Genomic DNA, 21,293 nt, shown 5'->3' on the forward strand with positions numbered 1-21,293 from the left:
TTCTTACACAGAAGTGGGGCCATGACCAGGGCCAAGTCTCCCCAGTGCCAGGTGTATAGTGACCACTGCCCTCTAGGTCAGGGCTTCTGGAGGTTGAAGGGACCCAAAGGCCCTGAGGGATGATGACTTGCATGGGCAGAGATGAACCAGCACTGCAGGCTGAGAGAGCAGCCCACTGAGGAAAGGTGAGGAGGTGGGAAATCTCAGCACACGTTCGGGGACTGTTAAGAAGTCTAGTCTTGGAACTGGGATGAAGGTAGGGAGCTGAGGAGACAGGTCTGGGCCCAGCCCTCCGAGGTGGGGGATTTGGCTTGGTCTGGCAGGCAATGAGGGACAAGCGGACAGGTCAGATCCCGCTGGTCCATCCTCCCTGAGAGTGCCAACTTCAACCGGGACTCGCGTCGGCGGGTCTGCCCTGGGGAGGGGTCACGGATGCCTTTCTCAGCCCGGTGTTACCAGGGAGAAGGCGGCACGCTCGTGGTATTCGCGGAAGTCAGGCCAAAGTGGGGAGAGTACTGGCCCTGGTGACGCGGGCTGGAACCAACCCTCGCGCCTCGACAGTGAGTACCGCGGGCCTCGCAGCACGTTAGCCTCTGAGGAGAGCTACTGGGAAACGTCAGAGAAGCGCGAGTTTCCCTACGCATCCCCGTTACGTGTCCCAAGAGGGCTGCTTGGGGCTGGGATCCAGGAGGCTCCGGGCTCCCGGTCACACCTGGAGAACCCCGGGCGGTCACTGGGGTCCCTTCGAGGCGGAGTTCTTCGGGGCCGGACGAGGAGGCTTTCGCGGCGCGGGGGCGCGCGCCTCCTCCGGGCAGCCGGCGGGGTAGCCCCGGGCGTCTCCGCTTGCAGCTGCCGCGGCCTTATAAGGCGGGGGCCGGGCTGCGCCGGGGGAGGGGCTGCGGCCGGCCGGCCTCCGCCCTCCCAGCAGCTGGGGGGCGGCGAGAAGGAGCGCAGCGGCAGCAGGAACTCCGGAGCGCGCCGAGCCGGCCATGGGCAAGTCAGGTGAGCCGCCGGGCCGGCGTGCGGGACGGCTGGAGAGCCCCGAGCTCCGGACTCCTCGCCGTCACCGTCGCCCGAGGCGGGCTGGATGCCCGGGGAGCAGGGCGGCCGCCTCCGCGCGGGGACTCCGCGCCCGCTGCGCGGCGGGAGCCCGAATGCGGGATGGAAGGGCGCTCGGGGGAAGCTCCCGGAGGTGGGCAGGTTCCGGGACAGCCGGGCAGCCGGGGCGGCCGTCGGCCCCCAGGAGCAGGAGGGCGGGCGAGGCCGAGGGAGCGTCCCCCTGGCCGCGAGCCAGAGATGGCGTCAGGGGGGCTTCCAGGCGCTGATGGGATTAGCGCTCTGCCCTGTCGAGGCGTGGCTTTTGCTTTGTTTCAGGGGGACAGAGTTACGAGTTGGAAAAAACCACCAAACTATGACAGCATCTCTCACTGCAAAGCAGCTGGCGCCAACCAGCCCTCCTGAGGGCAACTCTGAGCATCCTTTCCTTCTGTCGTCCCTCCTCCCCTGAGCGTCCCGTTTGTGCCAGGCTCTGTGCCAGGTTCAGTCAGGTTTCACCCTGGTAGGGCGTCACGCTTTATCTCTCGCCAGTGGAGGCCCATCCTCAGCACTGTGGCTGTCCCCGTGAACTTTCTAAAATGCAGATTTCATCCTGTCACTTCCCAACACCTTCCATCCCATTGTCTGTGGGTGGGAGAGTAAACACCCCTCCACCTGCCTTGGGGCCCTCTGGGAGCTGGTCAAGCCCCTCACCTTCCCGTGCACTCAGATCCTGAGGCAGGTATGCTGGGCCCTTCCCTTGGGTTCCCTTTCCCAGCACTCACCACCAACACTCTGCCTCTCCCACTTTTCTGCAGTTGAAAATACTTCCCATCCTTCTAGGCTCAACTCCTGGGCAGATACCCCCCACGCCCATTTTCCTCTTCCCTCACCCCGCAGAGGGGCGGCCCCTCTCGATATCTTTGTTGCAGCCCTCCCAGCAGTCAGCTTGGGACACTACCAGCCGTAGACCTGTTTCCCATAGACTCTTCACCCCTGGCGGCCAGGGGCCATGTCTATCTCGGCATAGTTGCTGCCTCACAAGAGGCTCTTAATGAACAGCTGTTCTGCTTCGAGGGAAGTTAGGCTTGCCAGCCTCGGGTGAGTGAGGCTGGGCCTCTTCTTGAACCTGTTCTGAAGATCTGGGCTCTTAAGGTGCCAGGGTTGGGAGTAAGTGGCTTTCCCTAGCATTGATCCTCACCTGCCTTTCCTGTAGTGACTGGACTGGCTTTCAGCTCTGGCTCTGCTAATCACTTGCTGTGTGATCTTGAGCAACTTCAGTAATCTTTCCCTCTCTATGCCTCAGTTTCCCCATCTATACAAAGAGGGTGGCCTGTATGATCCTGAGGGCCCTTCATATCATGGAAAGGTGACATGAGGATTTGTCATGTGGTTAAAGAACGGGATGATAGGTGGTGATGGGAGAAGAGCATGGCAGCTGTGAGAGCATTCTGAGAAATTAACTCCTTTCTCTGTAAATGAGGAGAAAAATCCACAAATTCTTTACAGCTACATTTTATTCAGTTGTTTCTGGCTTCTTCCCTAAGAAATAGTTTTCCAGAGCTGCTCATATTCATCTGCATGTCCATTCTCTATCTGTTCCCCCATCTGTCCCTTCCTCTCTCCCTCACTTCTTCCTGCCTTTTCTCTGTCCCTCTTTTCCCTCCATTCCACCATCTGTCAGTGCCAAATCGTGACCCCCTGCTGTGAGGGCATAGTCACTGTCTTCAGGAGTATTTATTGGATTGTGAAATGAATAATCAAGCTGATGGGGAGTGGGAGGCAGACAGGCAGTACGTGGCTCCAGTAAGAGATAGAAGGTGATTCAAGCCACAAGATGGGCAGGTGAAGAGCATTGGAAGCTCAAGGAAAGGAGAAATCTCTGCAGAGGGGGCCATTGAAAGCTCCCGGAGGGTCTTGGGAACCTGGGCCTTACCGTGGGACTAGGGGGGCCACTGGAAGACATAGATCTGAAAGCAGCAGGACCAGAGCTGTGCCTGAGGAGTGGGTGTGGGGGGCACCAGATGGGGATCTGCTGGAGGTGAGGGTTCAGGGGAGGCTGCTGGAGTTACTCAGGCAAGTAACGAAGGAGGCATCTAAGGGGAGTGAAGAGGAGGGAATGGGGTTTTGAGATGGTATCCTCAAACAGATTTGGTGACCAGCTTCTCTGAATGAGAGGCAAGGGTCAGCAGTGTGAGCCTGGGTGCAGGATGGTGGCGACACCTTCTAGGGTGGAGGTGCAGAAGTGGGCAGGTTTCGGCAGCAGGTGGGGGTAGTGGCAGAAGGCAGGTCACAGATGGTTCAGACAGGTGCCACCACCCTTCACACATACCCAGGCACCTTCCAGAGTGCTGGCCCAGGCCTATCTCATTGCCACCTGCATTTTATTTGTCTACCCCAAAGGCTGAGCCCCCAGGACAGTGCCTGTCCCCCTTAAGGGTCCCCAAGAGAGTGACTTTCCTAGGTGACACAGGACCATCCTCAAAGTTCTAGGCCACTGGCCTGAGGCTGTCTGCACACACAGGGTCAGAAGCACTTACCAAAGTGTGTCCACGTGGACTTTATGTGGTTCTATAAAGATGGTGGAAAGGAGCCAGTCCCTTGCCTCTTCGAGGCCTGTTTCCTCATCACTATATAGGAGCCAGCCTCTTTTTAACCCTTAACCTCAGCTATACCTCAGAGCTGCTTGGGGTAGCGGGCATTGCTGAAAAAGTATCATGCAACTGATACAGCTTAAACTCCAGCAGACGCTCTGCCCAGAGGCCCTGAGGTCCTGCTGCTAGCCCTGGTCTCCCTGCTGGGTTTCAGTTTGCAGCGAATGTGGTGGACGCAGAGAAAGGCAATGGCCTTGGGCTCAGTGGAGGCTTCTAGTCTGTAATAATAGTTATTACAAATTAATAAGCTTCTGCATGCCAGGCTTTGAGCTAGGTATTTTATGTATGTCACCAACTTTTTGTAACAGCCCAGTAATGTGGCTATTATTAATTTTATGGATTTATAAATGTTGAGTAACTTGCTCAAGCTCATATCCTGACTGTTAAATGGACAAGCTGGGATTTGAACTCAGCTCTCTGACTTCTCAGCTGTGTGCTTTCCCCTCTACCACACTGACCACTTGCTACCTGCTCCCCTGCCTGCTTCTCAGCCTGGACTGTGGCCCAATAGTGACCTTTACACAGCCTCCAATTATCTCTAAGAATCTTAGTGTCCCTCAATGCACATCTCCAAGCACCAGAGGCTATCAGAGCAGAAAGGCCTTTAGGGAACTAGCCCAGGAATTTTCTACTGGGCGATGCCCTTGCACCTCTGCAGGGCCAGGTCAGGCACAGCAGTTCCACTTTCATCTGTTTATTTTATTGAAAAAAACAAAAGATTCAAAGAAAGGGCTTCCTGCTTTGAAGATACTTTGAAAACCGCAGATGTCATCCCTCTCATACAGATGGGGAACCGGGGTGCCAAGAGGCAGGGACTTGCCCAGTGCTTGCCTCAGGGCTGGAGAATGGACTGCTTTTCTATGCTCCGGGGCATCCTTGTTCCCGTAAGCAATTGAGCAACTCTTCACTGGTCTTCATTCTTGCCATTAGGCAGAAGAAGATGTGTGTAGATTGAAAAGTGTGCGGAATTTGAGCGAGGAGATGAAGAGAGGGGCATTCTCAGATCTGGCTCTGATGTGGACTCACTGTGTGGCCCTGGGCAGTTCACATGCCCTTCCAAAGACTGCAGTTTCCTCATCTGGAATGAGAAGACCCCTGTCCTAGTGCCTTCCCAGTGCTGGTGTTAGCATCTCTTTGTTCACACATGCACTCATTCACTCAGCAAATATCAGAGCACGAGCTCAGAGATACTGCAAGAAGTTATCAAAGACCAATTTAAATGCCAGCAGCCCAGCTACTTTTATATCAGGGAGGGAATCTGACCGGGTAGTTTCTCCCCAGGCCAGAGGCAAAAGGGTCTCCACCCAATAGTAATGATAATAATTATTATAGTTGACATTTAATAACTCTTCACTGTGTTCCAGAACATTGTTCTAAAGCATTTACATAGATTAATTCATTTAATTCTTAAAACAACCCTGTGACGTAGATCCTGTTACCCCCATTTTATAGATGGGGAAAATGAGACACAGAGTGATTGAGCAACTTGCCCAAGATCACACAGCTAGTAAAAGGCAGAGCTGGGATTTGCGTCTTGAATTTCCTGGAACCCAGGCCAAAAGAGTAGGAGCTGTCCATCTGGAGCTCATTCTCTTCTTCCTCCCTTCCCTCCCCTCCTTTCCTTTCTCAACCCCGCCCCTCCCCAACCCAAGGAGTTAATTTTGTCTTCCTGATAAACTAGCAAGACCAGCTTTGTGCCAAAGGCAGGACCAGGTCCCTTAGCCTCTCACTAAGGGGACAGAAGGCACCGGTCCACAGTTCCTGCCCTGGCCTTTGATGGTCCTGGGCCTTTTTTGGGAGTCTGGAGAGGCCAGAGAAATGAGTCAGAATGGGCTCAGGGAGCTATGGAAGAGGACGGAGTCTGAGAGAGGAGCCTGTCCCGCAAAGCCAGGAGGGACGAGGGGTGCAGATCTCAGCGTTTTTATCAGGCAGTTAGAAGCTCAGACCCCAAGGCACCTTCTAGAGTCCCTGTTCAGCCCCCCCTCAAGTGCCTGCACCCTCCGCCCCAGAGCCCAGCCCTGTGTCTTCCCTCGGGGGCAAGCAGCTCCCTTTACACCAGGCGGCTCCTTCCACCTTTCAGCAGCTCTGACCTGAAGCCCCAAATCTGCCCCTGGAGCTTCTCCACCCACGGTTGCTGATTTCCTCTGGGGCCCCTCGGGCAGGTCTGTCCATAAAGGGTGCGGCACAGAGCAGGCTCTTGAGAAATCTTGTTTTCTCTTCCTTCCTCCCCTTCTCCCTGCTCAGAGTCAAAGGCTGTGGCCAGCCTCCCTGTGCCTGATCCTCCTCCTAGGTCTGGGGATCCTCTCGGTCTCCCCTCTGTGCTTTCTGCTGTCTCATGCCCCTTGGGAGTGGTGTGGGGTAAAGGACAGGGTTCCCCTCTTCATGGGCCCACCCCTGGACCATTTGTGGGAACTTCTCTTCTTGAGTTCAGTTTCCTCATCAAAAAAATGGGTACACAGAAGCCCCCACAAGGTGGTGAGAAGTTAATGCCAGGCCCAGTACCCAGAATGGCTGGCCAGCAAGCAGGAGAAAGGACCTTCCTTATTCCAGGCTGGGACCCTGGGCCTGTGGGACCTCTCTGAGCCTCAGTTTACCCTCCTACAAAATAAGGACATCATCCCTGGCCTCTCCCCATTGTGGGGTCGCCATGAGGGCTCTCCCTGCCTCATGCATGATGGATGGATTTCTGCGACATTTTTCCTTATGTTTATCTGTGTTCTTGGGTTTTTCTACAGAAGTGGGGTGTGCCTCTTACTGGGTATGGTCACCAGTGATATCTTGTCTCCCAAGGCTGAGGCCTTGCTCTGTGGACTGGACTGGCTGCCTTTGGGGGAGGGGACTCCTGGGGCCAGCTAGAGTTGTGGCTGTGGGGCCACCATGCCTCCCAGCCAGGGGTGGGGAGAGAGAGCCCCTCTCCTGATTACCAAGAAGTCCTCCTGCCCCCTTCCTGGGGACTCTGGCCCACGGAACTGGCCCTGCTGGGAGCAGTGACCAGATGTGGCATCTAGGCACCAAGCTTAGGTTGAGAACAAGAACTTTCACTTTTGCTTCTCTTCCCCCATTCTGGGAGTACAGTGACCTACTTTTTAGTAGCTTTATATGTCACTCTCCGCCAGAGACTGCAGGACATACAGCAGTTCGAGGTCCAGTGAACCCAACCCTGGATCTCAGGGTTGCCTTTAAACTGGCTTCACTTCAGCTACCCACCCCTCCCCTTATCTCCACCTCCTACCCAGAGACCCAGATCTCAGCACCACCCTGGCCCTTCTGTGCCTTCCCTTCTCACCACCTCCTCCAGGGAGCCTTCCCCAGTACATCTGTGGTCACTATTGCACATACACCTCCAGTTTTGTCCCACCATAGCCTGCCCAGGACGCAGAGCTAGAAGGGACATTAGTATGGGCCTGGCCAAGCCTGCTTCTCCGATAAGAACTCTCTGCTGCCTTGACCAAGTATCCTACATCTGCGCCTACGTGTTCGTACACACTTGGGTTTTTTTTTAACAATTTTTATTGAAAAAACCTGACATACAGTATAATATCAGTTTCAGGTGTACAACATAGTGATTCAACATTTATATACATAAAAAAGTGATCACCACAACAAATCTCATTACCATATGTCACCATATAAAGTTGTTACATATTATTAACTATATTCTCTATGCTGTTTTAGTAATATTTTTGAGACTCTTTCCAGAAGTTTTCTGTGAGTATATAAATGTGTGAAAAGTTCTTTTTTTTTTTACCCAAGTGGAAATTCTGTTTCTTACTTTCTTAATAATTTATACTAAGGACTTTCTCAATAACATAGAATTTAAAAAATTACTGTATTTATTTTCATTGTATGGTTGTACCTTCATTTATTTAACCAGTTCCATATTAATAGCTACTGAGTTGTTTGTATTTTTTTTGCAATTGCAAATAATCACACTTGTTTTGATACTGTCTCCTTACAAAAGCTGTGAGCTCCTGAAGTCTGGGCTCAGTTGTTTGTCTTGCGTCCTTTCATCCTACCCTGATGGGACCTTATAGAACTTTGGGATTGGAAGGGACTTGAAACTCATCTGACTGGGCCTCCAGTGCCTGAATCCTTTTGAGAGGAGACACCCGCTTGTATTCCCTGGTGCCAGAGAGCTCACGACCTTGTGAGGTAGCCCTGTCAATCTTCAGAAGGCTTTGGTTGAGTGAAAGATCTTCATTTGAGTGAGCTGAAATCTGTCATCCTCCCCTTTCCACCTACTGGTCCCAACTTTGCCCTCTGGGGCCCCAGAATGCACCAGGGGCCTCCAGGCCTCCACAGTGTCTTCCAAAGTGTGATCTTCTCCAGGATGAACATACCCAGTACTTGAGCCATTCCTTGTAAGACCCATTTCCAGCCCCTTCTCCACCTCATCACCGTGTTTGACTGTCACCGCCTCTCACATAAGGCTGGGGCCGGCCTGGGTGAGGCATTCCAGCTGGGCACGGGCTCATGCAGGGCCTGGAGTGCATCACCCAGAAGCCTGCAGGTTTCTGGCAACCATGCCACTCTGCTGTCTCCTTAGCATATTGTCAACGAGACCCCAGTTTGATTCTCTTGAGTTGCTCTGGCTTCCACCATTTCTAATTGAGATATTTAAAAAAATCTTTGTGACTCCATTATTCCAAATACATTAACATACTAAAAGCCCAAATTTTCTTTTATTATTATTTTGTTAAAAAGTACTTGGCATAAAATTGACCACCTCAGCCATTTTTAAGAATATTCACATTGTTGCAAAACAGATCTCCAGAACTTCTCTGTCTTGCAAATCTGAAACTCTATGCTTTTAACCAGTACCTTTTTACCTGTCCCTCTAATAAACCCACAAAACTTTGTCTTTCAAACCAAAGGCTTGGTCCAGCTCTCGGCCTCAGAGATTTGGACTTGAGGTTGTAGCTCTGCCTTCTGCCTTGTGACTAGCTACCATCGCCATGTTTTTCCCCTCCTTGCCTTGGTTCGCCACATCTCCCTATCCCTGCCCAACAACCAAAACCTCTCAAGTCCTGGCATTCAGTGCCCCCTACCCATCCTTGTCCCACTCCACGTTACCTTGACTTGGTCTCACTGGACTGCTCCGCTGACCCCACAGTATTCGAGGTCAGCACCACTCACTCTTCAGTTGACCAGAAACCCCTTGGACAGCTTGACCATTGTTGTTAGGCCTGCAGGTACCTTTGCCCCTCATAGCCTAAAGCACCCTGAGGGGAGGCCTGGGTCTTCTTCCCCCACCCCATCTCCCCTCAAAGGCCGCTGTGGGGTGTGACTTGAAGGGCTGAGGGGCAGGGGATCTGACTGCGGGAGGGGAGGGGTACCCCTGTCGGGTCATCTCCTCAGCCTGTGGGGTTGGAAGACAGCAGGGGAGAAGGCTGGCCCAGGACGGCAGGAGGAGTGGCACTCGGCCAGCCTCCAGTTTGTACCCTCGCTGCCCATGGCGAGGCCTCAGGGACAGGCAGGCTCCCGCCGGTGGGGCCAGCTCTGTTTAGGGGCCCTCTGTGGCCCCCACTCATAAGTCATCTCAGTCACCCCCATTCCCACAGAGACCCCCAGACCCCGAGAGCTGGCATCCAGGGCCATCACGGTCTCAGCCTGGCCAGCTCCTGCCCAGACATCTCTGGGCCTCATATCAGGGCCGCCTTCCTGATACTTCAGGCCAGGTTGGGTTGCTTTTCTCCAACTTCCTCTTGACCTGTGCCCCCCTTTGCCTGCACCTTGGCCCTGTTGCATGTTTGCTAGTGTCCATTTGCAAAGCTTTGTCCCTTCCCTGTGTGAGCTCCTTGAGAGCAGGACCTGGTGACTTGTCCCTGGCCCCCTTGCACACAGGGCGGGGCCTGGTACAGAGGAGGCGCTTAGCAGATGACCGGATGTTTGGATGATGGGTGGATGCACGCTGCTGCTGAAATGACAGTGAACCAACAGGTGGATGGAGGATGTGGAATGTCTGGGCTTCCATTTCAGATCCAAATTGGTGTTGCTTCTGACCACTGTGACCTGCCTATCCTTGGCTTCTCCCACTTCCTCTCTCCCTAACTCCAGGCCCCTTGACCTGGCCCTTTCTGAGGTCTTGCCTCAGTTAGACACAGGCTGTATCTCTTCCCTCACTGCAGCCCTGGGCCCGCTAATCACAGCCTGCCCTTCAACACAACCGTAGGCTTTCCTACACTCCCCCCTCACCCCACCTCCCCAGTGCTGTCCTTCCCTGGTCCTCTTTTCTTTATCTGTCCCTCTGTGTTCTTGGTTTCAACAGATGGGCGCAAGGCACCCCTGCACCACAGCCAGGCCCGTTCTCTCCGGGCTCCTACCTCTAGCCATTCCCAGGCCTCACCACACACAATAGGTCCAGTCTGAGATCCAGTCTCCTTCAAACATTTTCTTTCAGAAGTCCTGTTGCTCACTGTCCAGCCTCCCACCATCTGCTGTGCATTTCTAGCACGTCCTCCACTGGGCAGCCAGCAGGGTCTTTCAGAAACACAGATCTCATCAGCATATGCCCCTGTCCCCGTTCCTCCGCTTCCCATTGCCTTAGATACAGACCCACATCGCTGACAGAGCCGGGAGGCCCACAGAGCCCATGAGGTGTAGGTTTGCAGAGATGTGGAAGGTGACTTCATGCGTGGAGACAGGATGAGAAGGTGTGGAGCAGAACATCACGGTTGCCCGTTTGGCTGGGATGAAAGGGGACAGCAGCCTGTCCGTGTGGCCTGAGGCTTGAGCTGGGCATTACTCTGAAGCCTGCCGTCTTACTTTCAGGAGTCTTTTCTCTGCACTGAGATGGTCCCCATTTTGAAATCATTGCAGCTTCCAAGCAGTTCAATAATGAGGTCCTGAAGGCTCACAACGAGTACCGGCAGCGGCATGGCGTCCCCCCACTGAAGCTCTGCAAGAAGCTCAACCAGGAGGCTCAGCAGTGAGTCCCCTCAGTGCCCCAGTGACTCGGGCCCCTCACGGTACTGCTGCCGCAGTCACGGAGGGAGTTGGGGGCGGCTGCAGGCAGATGAAGCCAGCCTCGAATAACTACTCTCCCACTCACCTAGGCATCCCTTTGGGCCCGTGGGCCTCAGTTTGCCTCCCTGTAAAATGGGGCCCTTGGGGGAGGCAATGCTCGGAAGAGATGCCGATGTGCTCCTGATTTCCTCAGTGAGCCAGGGGTGCAGAAGGAAGTTCAGCCACACCAGGCTAGGGCTTATTCTTTGGGGCTTCCCTGGGCTGCTCCCACCCAGAGGAAACACCATGGACTCTGGCAGGTATTCGGAGGCCCTGGCCAGCACGAGGATCCTCAAGCACAGCCCAGAGTCCAGTCGCGGCCAGTGTGGAGAGAATCTGGCGTGGGCATCCTATGATCAGACAGGTGGGTCATGTTCTCAGCCCCCCTCCCGTCTGCCTGAGCCGGGCCCAGGACACCCACCGATCAGGCCTCTGCAGGCCTCAGTGCCCTCTGTGGTGCAGCCACAGGCCAGAAAGGGAAAGGAACCCCCAGCTTCCTGTCTGCTCCCGGGGGCTGACTGCAGTTCACCACTAGGTCTCTGATGCAGGCTCAGCGCCAGGCCTGTGCTGGTGCCAGGGACACAGAGATGAGTCAGACTGCCCGCCTCCCCTGTCTTTTGGAAGAGCTTCCAGCTGAGGAGGGGGTGGGGGAGACAGACCGTTTCTGTGCAGTCTCAGCCTGAGCCCGTGGGCACTAAAGTATCCCTAACTACAGAAGAATGTTACTATCATCATAAATGTGTGTGTGTGTGTGTGTGTGTATTTTTTTTTTTACAGTGCTGGTGTCTCTATTTTTATCAGAAAAATGCAATAGAGCTTTTTCCATGTAAAAGAAATAATAATGGGAAAGACAGTTCCTCTCTCCGAGGTCACAGCCTGGAATGGCGATCCCAGCCACACCGACCGGGCATTCCTGAGCTCCCTGACTCTGACTGGGCTGTCGTGGCTTTTTAGGAAAAATGCTGGCGAGCACTGCCTCGCCCTCCGAAGCTTCCTCCAGACCCCGCGGGAGAGCGGCTCTCCCTCCCCAGGCCTCGCATTCTGGGAGTTTCTAGGGAGGCCCTCCTGTCCTCACGGTTTCCCCAGCTCAGCAGCCCTCCAGGAGAGGCGTGTGCGTGCTCCTGGGGAAGGCAGGAGCCCCAGGAGAAGGGAAGGAATGGGAAAAGGCCAGCAGGAGACAGGGCTCCATCCTGGCCTTGTGCTGACTCCCTGTGGCGCCCTGAGTAAATCCCTACCCTCTCGGCCCCGTTTTCCCCTTCTCTGGAGAGGGGGCTGGGTAGGCAGGCTCTCAGGCAGTGGTTCCCCACTCTGGCTGCTCACTGGGATCTTTTGAAGAGCTTTTAAAACATGCCAACGCCTAGTTCTCTCCTCCAGAGACATGATACAATCAGTCTGTGGCAGGCCCGAGGCATCAGGGATTTTTAAATATACCCCAGGTGAGGCCAGCATGTAGCCACTGTTCTTAAAAGCCTTGCTACTCAACATGTGGTCCATGGACCAGTGGCATCATCTGGGAACCTGTTAGAAATGCAGACTCACAGGCTCCACCCCTGACCTACTGAAGACAGAGTCTGCATTTTAACAGAGCGTCAGGCGGATCATGCACACATTAAAGTTCACCACTCAGTGTTCCGAGGTCCCAGGCTCTAGCTCTGGCCTTGATATGTCCCAGGGCAATGCTGCAGGTTCCCAGTGGGCCTTTCAGGTGAGGAACCTTCTGCCTGCAGTGCAGACCCTGGCCCACCAGCCCAGTTGCTTTTCTCCCGTGGATTATTTCAGGAACCAGCCTTGGCGTGGGGTGAGGTCGGAGTCTCCCTGACACTCAGCGCATCATTAGAAGCCCTTGCCATATGTTGTATTCAACCCTCTTGTACAGAGGCTCAGAGAGGGGAAAGCCTTGCCAAGGATTACACAGTGAATTAGGGGCAGGGCAGGGACACAGATGCAGGCCCCCCTGAGTCCCGGCCAGGTCTCTCCCAACTTCCAACTAGACCCTCTCTTCGACCTGGATATGCTTGGGGACAGGAGTCCCTGTTTCAGCTCATTGGTCAGACTTGGACTTGTGGGAGAGGTGGTTCAGGGTTAATGGCCAAGATGGAGGGAATAGGGACTGGCTTGATCTTGGCTCCCAAGTTTTAAACAGTGTCTTTTCCATGCAGGAAAGGAGGTGGCTGATAGATGGTACAGTGAAATCAAGAGCTACAACTTCCAGCAACCTGGCTTCACCTCTGGGACTGGTGAGTGGCCAGGCCCTGGGCAGGGTTGCAGTTCAGGGGTCCGATTTCAGAAAGAGGCTAACACTCTGAAAATCAATCATTTCCCTCCTGTTTTACCTCTTCCATATTTCTCTGGTTTGACTTTGCCTAAAGGGCAAAACTCTCCTCATCACCTTTCCCAACACACACTCACCCTCCATCGAAGAGCACTGGAGCTGCTGATTCCTGCCCCACCAGCTCAGAGTTCTGCACATGACTGGGGTCTGTCCTGAGAAGGCTGCAGAGTTAAAAGCTGCTGTGTGCTTCCTTCCAGAGGGGGTACCTCAGACTTTCCACCAGGCATCCTACTTCTAGTCTTGCTCCTGCCAAACCAGCCTGCTCCCCAGCAGCTAGACTATTCTAAAACCCTCTCTACTCTTGTTGCTCTCTAGATTAAACTACAAACAATGGCTTCCTGGGACCATCAGGAAAAGGGCCCAGCTGCTCACCCTCCTGGTCTGAACTCCCTTGGCACCCCACATCCTCCCTGCCATGCTCCCCACGCATCACAGCCTCCCAGGCACCTTTATGCTCTAGTTTGTGGTTCTGGTGAGCTTGGCTGTTGAAGGGGTGAGCCAGGGTTCTGGCTCTATGGCAATTAAATCTGAGGGGTCAGGGAGGAACAGTAAGAACTTCCTACCAGTGATTAGGGGTGTGTAGGCGGAACCTTGTCTTCTTTTCATAAAGATCCGTGTCCAGGAGACATTTTTTCTTTCACAGCATCTGAATCTAGGTCTAGTCTCAGCTTGGACTCCCTCACTTATGTGATCTTGGGTCAACTTGCTGTCCTTCAGTGTCTCCGATGGAGAGGAACAAGGCGCTGTCCCCCATGGGACATTCTGAGAACTGGTATTTAGAGGCAAGGAGGAGCCAGCTGCGAGGTCACGTAGCCTTTCTCAGAGGCCTCCACAGTGAGCAGTAACATTTAGCTTACCAAAGCAGCTCTGAGTTCTGGGCTTTGTCCCACCCCTCACTAGGCTCCTGTCTTTCTTCAAAACCTGCTCAGAGCCACCTGGGGCCAGGATGGGTTGGAAGGGGCTGTGAATTTCTCTGACCAGAAGGCCCCCAGGAAACTGGGAAGGGTGTTCTCCCCCCACCCCCATTCCTCTACTCCACCCCACCCCACCCAGGGTAGAGCCACCTATAGCCTCCCACCCCCTGGACAATTGTTCAGAGGCAGAAAGTGACACGTTCTCTGAGCCAGTCACCATTTTCTGTGGTTTCCGCTCACCCTTTGGGCAGGACTTCTGCAAGTGTGTGGGCAGAGCTCTGAGGGCAGAAGTAGAAACATCCGCTGGGGCATGTCTCCTCTCAGCTCTCCAGGCTGGGAATAAGAAGACCTCTTTCAGGGTCCTGGCTCTATGACAATTGAATCTGAGGGGTCAGGGAGGGACAGTAAGAACTTCATACCAGTGATTAGGGGTGTGTAGGCAGAACCTTGTCTTCTTTTCATAAAGATCCATGTCCAGGAGACATTTTCTTTCACAGCATCTGAATTTGCTTTTCGCATGAGCAAGATTCACTAGCAACTGGACATACGTCAGAGCAAGTTACTAGTGTTGCTCATGTGCGCACCCCTAACAGTTACAAAGTGCCTCCAAATCATGGCCTCATAAGCCTTGCATCGCCATTTGAAGGGAGGGCTTTATTCCACCCATTTTACAGAGGAGGGAACTGGGGCCCAGAAGGGGGAAAAGACTAATTTTATACTTTCTCTCCTCAGTCTGATGCTTTTTCCATGGCTTTTGCTCCAAAATGGGAAGTGTCAGAGTTGGGGGTGGGACTCAACTTTGCATGATCACTGACAACCTGTCCCACCCATTGCCCCACTTCTCCCACCCCTGAAGAGGAAAACCCAGAACAACTAGACCCATGCCATCCCAGGTGGCAGTGGGCAATGCTTGGGGACAGACAGAGCCTGATCCTAAGAGGAGAACACAGCTTTGGATGGTGTTATGATCACTACTTGCAAGACCCTTAAAGATCCTTAGAGCCATCTCCCCTGCCTCGGCCTTCCCCTGAGCTGCCGCTTGTCGCACCACTATTCAGGGATTCCCTAGCCTGAGTCCATGTTACAGGTGAAAGGGCTTCTGAATATCCTATGATCTGTCCCCCCACACTCTGGCTCAGCATCTTGTGAATGACACAGTTTTACACTATGTGCTGAGTGGAAAAAGACAGTTTCTTGCAATTCCTTGTTATGTTCTATTTTAATGAGCAGATTTGTTTATTTGTTTATTCTGAATAAGCATTAGAAGACATGATATTTGCATGCTGTATAAGGTGAAATTTCTTCCTTCCCTCCCTGGCGTCCAGTACTTTCCTCCCAACCAATGACACCAGTTTCTCTTGTATCAATCTAGAGCTATGCTGAGCTCCTACCAGCATTTGTGTAAAGAGGTTCTCTTTTTCTGTTGTTTATACTCTGGTGTCAGATGGAAGATCTGTGTTGCACTTGGCTTCCGTCACACCGCACATTCATTGTTAGATATTGCTCCATGTCAGCACAGAAAGAGCTGTGGCATTCTTTCTCACTGTCATGTATGATTCCCTTGCAAGCATATACTGTAACTTTTAATGTGTTTTTCAAATGTCTTTTCCAGGCAGTTGCAGTCCATAGCAGGAAAGAGGATGTGATCCCTTAAGAAGAAGGAAGTTCTGTTAGTAGTTCAGAGTTAGAGTTAGTGTGTATCTGACGGTTGCTAGGGAAGTTGTATCCTTCAATCCATCTCTAAATACCCATCCATAATTATCTCTGCATAGACAGAAACCTCCCCCACCAGAAGAAAGATTACTTTGTCTCATCTCTTTGCAAAAGGCCTCCAGAGGCTTTCACACTTCCGGTGTGCACGTTGTGTCTGTAATCATTTTCTTGGCAACCAGCAGGCAAACAGCAGCTCTTCCTTGTCTGGGCAGCGGAGAGCATGGGTGGGTCAATGGCCAAAGTGTATAGTCTCTTGAGAGAAAAGGCTTATATGTTAAAGGGCTTGAGCCTTAGTGAAAAGAGAGCCTTTGAGACCAGTGGCACCTGGCAAAGCTGCGGGAAGCCTGGGGCTGAGACTCAGAGGTCCAGGGACCAGGGTGAGTTGGTGAGAAGTGTTTCTCTCTTCTGAGGGGACAGAGTTAATGGGCAGCAGCTAATACAAGCTTAAGAGCAAGTGATCAAGTGCATGATTGTACTGAGGGTTTGCTTGCCTGCTCTGATCATATCACAGCAGCTCTACTGATGACTGTTTATGTTTGGTTATTTTCATAAAGAATTTAGTAATGTCAAGTCCTATAGATGTAGACAAAAACTATTTAAAAATTATAAAAATGAAGTTTATCTGTAGGGAAAAAACCCCACAATTTGATCTGTGAGCATTTATTCAGTCCTTCCCATATTACAAGACACAATGGGAAATGCCAACTTTGTCTCCTCGGTTGGAAGAGTGAGGATACAGCCTCCCTCTCTCCCCTCCTTGCTTCCCTCCTTCCTCCTTTTGTTTCCTTCTTTAATTTTGCAGTAAAATATACTTAACATAAAATTTACCATTTTAAACCATTTTTAAGTATACAGCTCCGTGGAATTAATTAAGTACATTTACATTATTGTGCAAACATCACCACCATCTCCAGAACTTTGTAATCATCCCAAACTGAAGCTCTGTACCCACTGTACAATAACTGCCATCCCTCTCCTACTGTTCTACTTTCTGTTTCTCTGAGTTTGACTATTCTAGGTAACTTTTAGAAGTAGAATCATACAATATTCGCCCTTTTGTATCTGGCTTATCTCTGTATAATGTTTTCAGGTTTTCATCCAGGTTATACTGTGTGTCAGAATATTTCTTTGATGTATATGCCACATTTTGTTTCTCTGTCGCTCTATCAATGAACATTTGGGTTTTTTCCCCTTTTGACTATTATAAATAATGATGCTATGAACATTTATGTACAAATATCTGAGTCCCTGCTTTCAGTTTTTTGGGGTGTATACCTAGAAGTGGAAATTCTGGATCATATAGCAATTCTGTTTTCAGTTTTCTGAGGAACTACCGTCCTGTCTGCCACGGTGGCTGCACCATTTAACATTCCATCAGCAGCGCACAGGGGTTCCATTTTCTATCCTCACCAACATTTGTTATTTTCTATTTAAAAAAATATCCAGCCTGACGGATGTAAAGTAGTTACCCTCTTTCTTAACCACCCAGTGGGAAGCGTCCCACTGGGTGGTTAAGCTATTCTGATTGTGATTTTCCTCCCTCCCTCTGCCTCTTCCATTCTTCATGAGATATTACTGAGCATCTACCATGTGCCAAGCTTAGTGCTAAATGCTAGAGATACGGTTTCTATAAGACAGATGTAGTGCCTGCCTCAGGGGGAAAACATGGTTTCCCCAGGGTTGTTCTAGCAAAAGAGTGCCATCCAGTGACATGGAAGTCAAGTATTGACCTGTCAGAGGGTCTCTGTGAATCCTTAACAGTAAAGGTGGGAGAAATGAATTCCTAACCTCTACTTCCAGGAGATAAGAAGGATTATGGTCACCAAACAAAGAGTACCTTACAGCATCAACTCTGTGACCCCAAAGCAGGAGGGGAGTGGAGGCTAAGCTATGTTAGTAGCTTGAAAGAACCAGTGAGTGAGGGGCAGGCAGCTTGAGCAGTGGGACACTGATGCTGAGGAGCTTCAGCAAGCCAGAAGGGTCTGGAAGGTGAAGCAGCAGCTTGAGAAGGAACTGGGCTATTTGGCTCAGAGCAGAGGAAATTAAAGGAAGCTCTGCCTTGTCAAGGTCTCAAAGAACTCAAAACATAGAAGTCCTGCACGTCTGGTGAGGGCAGAACCTGAGTCCAAGATGGTTCTTCCATATGCCTTTCATTCATTGACTCAGCCATTCACCTCATTTATTCCACTCATTCATTTGACAAAAGTTAATTTCCCACTTTCACATGCCAGGCTGTGCCAAGGTACTGGGTAGACTTGGGGCAATAAAGCAGTTGGGCTCCTGCCCATATAGGGCTCAGTCTAGTGAAGGAGCCAAGCAAGTAATCAAACACATGTATCATTGCAAATAGTCAGAGTGGTATTAAAAAACAGGGTGTGATAAGATGATCTTGGGAGGAGGTGTTCAGGGAATGGGTGGTTATGAAAGGCTTCTCTGAACAAGCGACATGTAGGCTGAGCCCTAAGGGAGAAGAAGATGCTGGTCATCGGATGAGCGTTCCACGTCGTGACCAGCTGTATTCAGGGGCTTCACGGCGGGAAATAACCTGATGTGTTCAAGGAATGGAAAGGAGGCCACCAAAGTATTATTCACTTTCGTTGTAGTGCAGTTGGAAGCAACTGAAGGATTTTAAAGCAGAGAAGTAGACAGGTATTACTGTTGTCTCAAAATGATCACTCTGGCTACTTAAGTAGAAAATGACTTGGAGGAGGCAAAGGTGGATGCCAGAGAACCAGTCGAGGGCCAGAGCAGTGGTCCAAGTGAGAAAAGTCTGTGGTTGGGACTAAGGTTTGGGGAATGTATGGACTGGAGATGTATTTTGGAGTTAGATTCTTCAGGATTGAATGATGGGTTGTTGTGGGGGAAAGTGAGGGAGGAGGACTACAGACCAACCCCTGGGGCTGTGTGCACAGGGGCACCTTTAATGGGAAAGGGAGGGGAGGGGGGCAGTAGCCCTGGAGGGACCAAAGTCAAGGGGGAAGTTTGGATAGATTAAATTTTAGATGGCTGTGAGTCATCTAAGTGGAAATGTGAAGTAAGTAGTTCTGTCTGGAACACAGAGAAGAAATAAATTTGGGAGCCAGGGAAAGATGAAACTGCCTAAAGAGTGCAGTAGGAAAGGAACCCAGGACTAGGCCTTGGGAAGTGCAGGCCCTCCAGCCTTTACAAGTGAGATGGAAGAGGAGGAAGAGGCAGTGAGAAGGAGTAAGGGAAACCACAAGAGGAGAGTGCTTTGAATAGGGGAGGAGTCAACTTCATTAAATGTTTCTGAGAGTCAAGTAAGATGGAGACAAAAGTGACCACTTGGGAGGAACATGGAGGTCCCTGGCGACCTCGAAGAATAGGGCCTGGGGGAAGGGGTGGAGGCAGGTGCCAGGTAGGTGGCATCCTAACCTCTGGGGTCACGTGGCTTTGGCATGGTCTGTAGGAGACCGTGAAACGGGAAGTCAGACTGTTGGGTGTTTTGTGTCTCCTTCCTCTGATGGGTGTCTGTGAAGATCAAGCTTTTCCAAGCCCGGCAAGATGGTGTGGGCATTCCAGAATCTTGAAACAGCTTTCTCCAGGCTCTGCTAACTAACCTGTTCCCCTGTCCCCCACCTGCCCCCTGCAGGACACTTCACAGCCATGGTCTGGAAGAATACAAAAAAGATGGGAGTGGGAAAGGCATCTGCAAGTGATGGGTCCTCCTTCGTGGTGGCCAGATACTTCCCAGCAGGAAATGTCGTCAACCAGGGTTTCTTTGAAGAAAATGTCCTACCTCCAAAGAAGTAATTTGTCAAATGTCATGGGAAAGTGCCAGACTTTATGATGTGGATATGAAGTGCCTAGAAAACTCAGCTGTGTGTCTGTCCCTGTGGGTGTATGTGCTTGTGTGTGTGATGCATGTGAGTGTCTTGCACACTCATTAGGAGATACAGTCTTACATGAACTCATTCTTATCAAAGCAGTGATTATATGAAGGCTTTACCCTCATTCATGGTTCCTACCTAGACCACAATTATTTGGACTTTGGAGGAAAAATCAAGTTTTAAACTTTTTTTTTTAAGGAAACTTTTACTGTACATTTCTCACTTATAATATCCATCCCTGAACTTTCCGTATTCCAAAAATTCATGATGCTAAGAAGGGAAGTTCATTTTATGGGGTCTTCATGCATTATAATCTACTTTTGGTAGATAGTTAAGAATATTAAGCTCTCATTAAATATGACATAAAACAGCTTTAAACACATAAATATAAAGCAGCTTCCATTGGAAACATGGAACAGGCAGGGACTCTGTTTCACAGAATTACTGAGATTTCTCAGTTGTAAGACATGATGTCATCTGCAAGCCTCCTGGAATTCTCTAATGGCACTGCTAAAGAACAAATGGAGAAAAAAGCTTCTACTTCCTGAAATTTTTCTACCTTTAAATAGCAAAGTACTGCTACCACAACTACCCTTCCCACCACCACCTTTTTCCTTAAAATCCTCTGGCATTTCAGAGCTCAGTAGTCACCCCCTGGTTTCTGGGGATCCTGGGCCAGGCCTGAGACTTGCCCCTCCCCCACCTCTGTTAGGTGGCCCAGGGCCTGTTTTGGGAGAGAGCCCCTCACACTGCCTGGGCTTTTAGCCAAGTGGCCTTGAAATGGATGAAGTCAGTGTGGGGGTGAGTGTGCGCTTACACAGGGCCTCCAGAGGAAGCCCTCCAGCCTTCCCCACCCCCTGACCCAGGGCGGGAGCCTTGGGTGGTTCCTGGCAGCTGTGGCCGCAGCTGTGCTGCTCCCTCCCGGAATGTGTGACAGGCCCAAATGTTCCAGGGAGGTATCCCATTCGGGGCTTAGAGTTGCTAATTTGGCTCTGTTTTGCTTCAAACTACATAAAGTTCTTCTGCATAATTTCACATGGTCCATGTGGAAGATGCCCAGCTGTGTGTGGCTGGAACCATGGCATCTCCAGGTGGTAAAATAGCAAGGCCAGGGGCTAGAGGGTTGCCAGCTTGGAAGCAACAGTCTGAGCAGGCCAGTCTTTGCAAAATGCTTCTTGAAGGTCTAAGTTGCACTGTGAACAGTCTGCCTTGTGCCCTTCATTTCACACAGGGATACTAAGACAATAAAAATCTTTCTTTTGTGTAATATCTTCCTCCCATTTGATTCATGCCCAATTCTTAGTTGGTGACTAAGGTAACCTATAACTCTTGAGTTCCTGTTTTAGGTAACTCAAGCTTCCAAATGCCTCCAAACTCCATAGATTGTGTTCCTAAGGCAGCCATGTTTCATCCATGTGACCTACCACCACACAGCTGATTGGAGTGGGCTTGTGATCCAAGGGCAGCCAATCCTTGGGCTGGCCATGGATCAGGAATTTGAGTTAAGAAATATGTTATGCATTTACCCATGGAACTTTTAAAATTAGAATGCCATCAGTCTGGCCACGTAAACCAAAGCTATATGCAAACCAAGTTCTGAGTTATAAATATATAGAAGTGAGAAAGCCAGGTGTCAGCAGTACAAAAGAGGTGGAGATTCTGAGACTTGCTGAGCTTTCTAATTCCAGGCCAAATCCGTGTGCCTGTAAAACGGCCCTCAGTTTCTTCAGGGCTCCCCAACAAATTGGTATATCAACTGATGGTCCCCAAAATATAGACTATTACAGTCCCC

At 51.1% G+C, this 21,293-nt stretch overlaps 1 protein-coding gene across 2 annotated transcripts; it reads left to right on the plus strand.

Moving 5' to 3' along the window:
- Window positions 1–847: 847 nt before the first annotated feature.
- GLIPR2 (GLI pathogenesis related 2) lies at window positions 848–20,772 on the plus strand. 2 transcript variants are annotated; one of them, XM_036888455.2, is made up of 5 exons: window positions 856–1,002; window positions 10,509–10,617; window positions 10,955–11,058; window positions 12,854–12,931; window positions 19,264–20,772. In XM_036888455.2, exons 1-5 carry the CDS (start codon window positions 990–992, stop codon window positions 19,422–19,424), a joined length of 465 nt encoding a protein of 154 aa, XP_036744350.1. In that variant the 5' UTR covers window positions 856–989; the 3' UTR covers window positions 19,425–20,772. The 2 variants fall into 2 exon arrangements, with proteins under 2 accessions (XP_036744351.1, XP_036744350.1); XM_036888456.2 differs by lacking the exons at window positions 10,955–11,058; window positions 12,854–12,931 and having other exon boundaries at window positions 848–1,002.
- Window positions 20,773–21,293: the final 521 nt, after the last annotated feature.

Source organism: Manis pentadactyla, chromosome 3 (genome assembly GCF_030020395.1).
Source record: "Manis pentadactyla isolate mManPen7 chromosome 3, mManPen7.hap1, whole genome shotgun sequence".
Taxonomy (NCBI): domain Eukaryota; kingdom Metazoa; phylum Chordata; class Mammalia; order Pholidota; family Manidae; genus Manis; species Manis pentadactyla.

Bases quoted from the DNA above. Each gene is read 5' to 3' on its own strand.
- GLIPR2 (XM_036888455.2), top strand. The intron at 11,059-12,853 runs GTGGGTCATGTT...TTTTCCATGCAG, and splicing joins GGCATCCTATGATCAGACAG to GAAAGGAGGTGGCTGATAGA. The intron at 12,932-19,263 runs GTGAGTGGCCAG...TGCCCCCTGCAG, and splicing joins TGGCTTCACCTCTGGGACTG to GACACTTCACAGCCATGGTC.